Here is a 5,234-nt window from a genome sequence, read left to right on the forward strand (position 1 = left end):
AGTTGGAAGTAAGAGGAGAGAGATGGTAGGAGAGAGGGGTCCCATGCTATGTTCACAAACGAATATAGTTGTAGGAACCTGAAAACATTGCACATTTTATTTCTCTTCTGAATATGGCTTCTTCGGAATGAACAGAATGTATGAGAATTAACTCCTTTTGTGATTTCTATGTTTCATTCCTAAGATAAGTTATAATTCCAACTGTATTAAAAATGTATAGCCAATAAAGAATCTGAACATAGCATTTCACTTTTATACTTAACATGTAAATTTCAGTTAGCAACTTTTTGAAGACTACTTTGTAACTATATACTATTAAAAGCAACTTAATAAAGTTTCAAAAATAAAAAATAAAGCCCAAGTGCAAACCACATGCGCTATGTTGAAGTACTAAAATAACTGATTTTCCATTTTTTGATTTACCCCATTTATTTCTTCAGAAATCAAAAACATCGTCATCATCATCACCACCACCATCAACATCATCAAATGACCAATCCCAGTCTTTAAATGCCAAATCAAGCAATCTGCAATAGGAGGTTTATAAATTTATACTCTAACACTTTTTAGAAACTATAACTTAATGTTATGACTTAGAAATCATACTTTGTGCTGTAAGCGTTTTAACTTTCCCTTCCTGGATAACATGATTAAAATTAAGATGGATGCACACAGGAAAACTCTGCCTTTTATAAGTAAATGCATATAGTCACATTGGCCAAGTACACTTTCCAGAGATCGGAAGACAGAGTTCATATTTGGGATAATAAGAAACAATCTGCTTCTCCCTCCTCACTCCCATACCCCAGATAAACATGTAACCACCCTGATGCCCAGTTTGAATTGAGAATTATGAAAGCACCATTGTCAATGTTCCCCTCACCAAAGTGAAGGGAATGTCAGCTCACATTTTTTCATCATAGCACCAAACACTGTGGGGTAAAGGGAGGTAATATAATAAGAAAGCAGCTTTCTGAATTCCAGCAGGACCCTGTCTGCTCAATGTGTCAACAAGAGCTTTGTCCTGCATATGAAAAACTAGAGACAAGGGAAAAGCTACAGGTATACAAGTAGTATTAGCAACTCATCCTGGCTAAATTGGACTTAGAGTTGGGATATATGTGGTCTTTTCTAAGCCAGTAAGCTAAACTAATATTGCTATCATCTTTGTTTTTAAAGATAGGAGTAACTTTTCATTTTTATAACTGTGGTGTTCATGAATCAATTTGTGCCAAGGAACTTGTCTGGTCCCCAAAGTCTCACCTATCACTATGTCATTGGTTCTTAAACTTTATATGATTTACCTACTGCTATTTATAAGGCATATTCCCAGGTCTCATTCCAAGAGATTTGGATATGAATGAAGAGGGGCCCAAATATTTGCATTTTCAACTAAAGAACCTGAGGTGATTTCTGATAACAGCTGGTTAACTTTGAGAAACACTGACAGAATAGGCTAATGGATGATTCCTCTAAAAAGTAAACACAGTGACTCAAATTACTCTTTTAAAATGTGCTGAACATACAATATTTGAGAAAACACGTGAACAGATATAATTACTTACTCAACACATATCACAATCTGACATACACTAATTTTTCTAGACTTACAAATAACGTAATTTCTAGCTATGTTTTCGGCTCTATTGCTTGGGAGACTGAGATCAGCAGATCTTCCAGGGTATCCAAGCTTCAGGCTTAGCATACATTAGGAGAAAGCTGCACTGTATATCCTTCAAAACCTTTGAAGTGTGTTCCAGGGTCACAATCTCAAATTTAAAAGTCCAGTCGCTAGATACGAGTGCAGTGCATGACAAGACTTCCCTTACACCCTCTCCCACATCCCCTTCAAGTCAGTCATCTAATTCTGGTTATTTCAGCGGAAGAAATCTTTCTGAATCCAGGTTTATTTTCTTCATTTTCATTGTCAAGTACTCAGTTCAGGATCTTATTAAGCCCGAACATACCAATCCCTTATTCAAAGACTTCTACTCATAGAAAAAAATCAAAACTCCTGAGCACAGGGTACATGGAGCTTTTCAGTTGGGCTCAGACCTTCTCTCCAGGGTCACATCATCTTTTACCACTCCCTGCCCTTGCCTTCTCCCAACCCCAGTCCAACACAAAATTACAAATACACAAGTAATTCTGATGACTTCATACCTCTGCACATGATATTTTGCCTGGAACTGACTTTCCCTTATTTGCTTGCCTGTAAAATTATCCATCGTCCATTGTTTGAGATCTTGCGTAATGTCCTTAAGCAGCATTCTCCATGCTTCCCTCTGTCTCCCCTAGCGCTCTGTTCATGCCTCTATTATAAACAGCATTTTACATAGCACTGTAATTGCCTGTTTGCTTGACTGTCTACACCATTAACTGATCGACAGGGATATAGTTCAGGCCTGTGAAACTTATTGTCAAAGATGCTTCAGAAAGGCTGCATTTAATTTGGAGTTCCACCAGCAGTCCACACGAGTGCCCATTTCTTCATCTTGCTAAGTTTCTTAACCCTTGCCATCTGGCAGGTGAAAAAAGGTTTTATGTTATAGTTTTAATTTAATGTTAATTTCTTTGTTTAATACAGTAGTTCCTCCATATCCTTGTTTTCACTTTCCATGGTTTCCAGTTACCAGTGGTGAACCACAGTCTTAAAACATTGAATAGAAAACTTCAAAACCATTTAGAAGTTTTAAACTGCACAACATTCTGAAGCGCGTGATGAAATCTTATGCCATCCCACTCCGTCCTGCCTGGGATGTGAGTCATTCCTTTGTCCAGCATATCCACGCCTGTTAATCACCATCAGATTTTTTTAAAATGGCATGTGTAGGTCCAGTACTATTTGCGGTTTCAGGCATCCACTGGGAGTCTTGGACTATATCTACCTTGAGATAAACGGTAACTACTGTAATCAGGCTGATCACTTTTTTACATTTAACAGCTATTTCCGTAATGATGCCTGCATGCTCCTCCTAATTTTGTATGGGGATAAGGCAATCTTTTTTCTCAATGATTTATAAGAACTTTTCATATGTGAAGATACCAACTCATTTTTCTTATGTATTCTATAAATACATGGTGTTTTTAAAATTTACAAGGCCTTAATTTTGGGATAGTTGATCTTTGTTTTCTTTTATTCTTTGGAACTTCTTCTCCAATTCAAGATCAGGTATATATTCATCTATTTTTACTACTTCATCTATGGATTTATTTTTGACACTTCAAATTGTTTATAACTTCATTATTTTCCCAAGTAGTTTGTTAACTTTCTACCATTTAGAAATGGTAAGAACAAAGATAAGATAACAATGGCACAACAGCTACCTCCTCCCTGAAGTTTTCACTGTGCTGCCATGTTTTACTTCTTAAAACTTGATAAATGAGCATTTGTTGCATTTTTGCGTTATACTTTTCTTCATGCGTTAAATACTCCTTTTTTAAAAAAAAAAAAAAAAAAAAGATCTTTAAAAGAAAATTAAAGAGAAATGCCCTCTAGCCAAACTGATGTATTTTTGTCTTGCATTGAAACAATCCCCAAATTGTCTTCATCAAAAATTAGCATTTTATTCACAAATTTCCTACTTTTCCAGCATGGCATTTTAATTTTCATTCAAAAGTACCAAGAAAACATTGTGTAGAATAGCATTTCTACACATTATTTTTATGAACTGTCAATTAATTAAGTTCTACTCTTATCACCATGAGGCAGTTACTACTTCAGTTCCAAGTAATATCTGGATCTAAAGTCATGGCTCTGCCACTTATTAGCTGTGTAACCTTGGGGACAGAATCTTTCTGTGCCTTAGTTTCTTCATCTGTTAAATAGAGATATATTAATAGCTACCTCACAGGGTGTTTCTGAGGATAAATTAGTATCATAATAGCTAACACTTATCTATCACTTTAATAAACTTCACCGCTATAGAAAAAAGGAAGTGCTGAAAACAGAGTTAAGAGGAGAATCAGAATCAGGACTGTCAAGCTAAAGAAAAGATGTAATGAGGCCAGGCACAGTGGCTCACATCTGTAATCCCAGCACTTTGGGAAGGCAAGGCAGGGGGATCACCTGAGGTCCAGAGTTTGAGACCAGCCTGGCCAGCACAGTGAAACCCTGTCTCTACTAAAAATGCAAAAATTAGCTGGGTGTGGTGGTACGTGTCTGTAATCCCAGCTACTCGGAAGGCTGAGACAGGAGAACTGCTTGAACCCAGGAGGTGGAGGTTGTGGTGAACCAAGATAATGCCACTGCATTCCAGCTGGGTGACAGAGCAAGACTCCATTTCACAAACAAACAACAACAAAAAGAAAAGATGTAATGGTGCAGACCATAAAGAAAGACACTGAGGAAAAGTTACTAAAAAATGGTTAAGTGAACATTTATGGGTTCACTATATATTTGATGTATCTAGCAAACATACACTCAAATATATATTTGACATATCTAACAAAGCCAAACTTTGTTTTAAGAAGGATAACATGTCAAATTACTTCAACTAAAGCTAGACTGACTAATGCTAAGACTAACATTAAACAAACTCAAATGAAGAGCTAGATATTAGATCACTGCTGAGATATACCAGCAATTCTGGGCCTCTGTTTTCTTGGATGATCCTTTACTAGTTTCACCCATTTGTGAATGTGCTTTAGTCCAGTAGAATGTTAAAAGCCATCCAGCCTGAGTCTTGATTCCTCCCTAGAACCATGCTACTCAATGAGATTACAATTTGCCTCTCTGACTGGTTCTTCTTCTAATACAGATGTATTAGAAAAGGAAAAGGTCTTTAACTCTTTAGTGCCATTTATGATCTCCCACACTTTCAAATAATTTCTTTAAAAAACAAAATATCCTCAGTTCCTTCACTTGCTACATATTTTCAAATGACATACTGCAACCTCTGTTATTCTCATCTATATACCCTTCCATTTGTATACGTGACTCTTAAAACGTGACATTCAAAATGGAATGCTAGCCAAGCATGGAGGCTCATGCTTGTGACCCCAGCACTTTGGGAGGCCAAGGTGGAAGGATTGCTTAAGGCCAGAAGTTGGAGCAACACAGGGAGACCCCCATCTCTACAAAACAAAACAAACCAACAAAAATTAGCCAGGTGTCATGGTGCATGTATGTGGTCCCAGCTACTCTGGGAGGCTGAGGCAGGAGAATCGCTTGAACCTGGGAGGCAGAGGCTGCAGTGAGCCGAGATTGTGCCACTGCACTCCAGCCAGGTTGA

The 5,234-nt window shown here is 37.3% G+C and overlaps 1 protein-coding gene across 1 annotated transcript in view; it reads right to left on the reverse strand.

The window, feature by feature from the left end:
- Window positions 1–362: 362 nt before the first annotated feature.
- The window catches only part of ROCK2 (Rho associated coiled-coil containing protein kinase 2), a 147,058-nt gene continuing 142,186 nt past the window's right edge, over window positions 363–5,234 (reverse strand). The window contains exon 33 of the mRNA XM_017524626.2: window positions 363–527. Coding sequence (XP_017380115.1) covers window positions 437–527 — 91 coding nt within the window. The 3' untranslated portion in view covers window positions 363–436. The remainder of the gene's footprint in view (window positions 528–5,234) is intronic.

Source organism: Cebus imitator, unplaced genomic scaffold (assembly GCF_001604975.1).
Source record: "Cebus imitator isolate Cc_AM_T3 unplaced genomic scaffold, Cebus_imitator-1.0 Scaffold1, whole genome shotgun sequence".
Taxonomy (NCBI): domain Eukaryota; kingdom Metazoa; phylum Chordata; class Mammalia; order Primates; family Cebidae; genus Cebus; species Cebus imitator.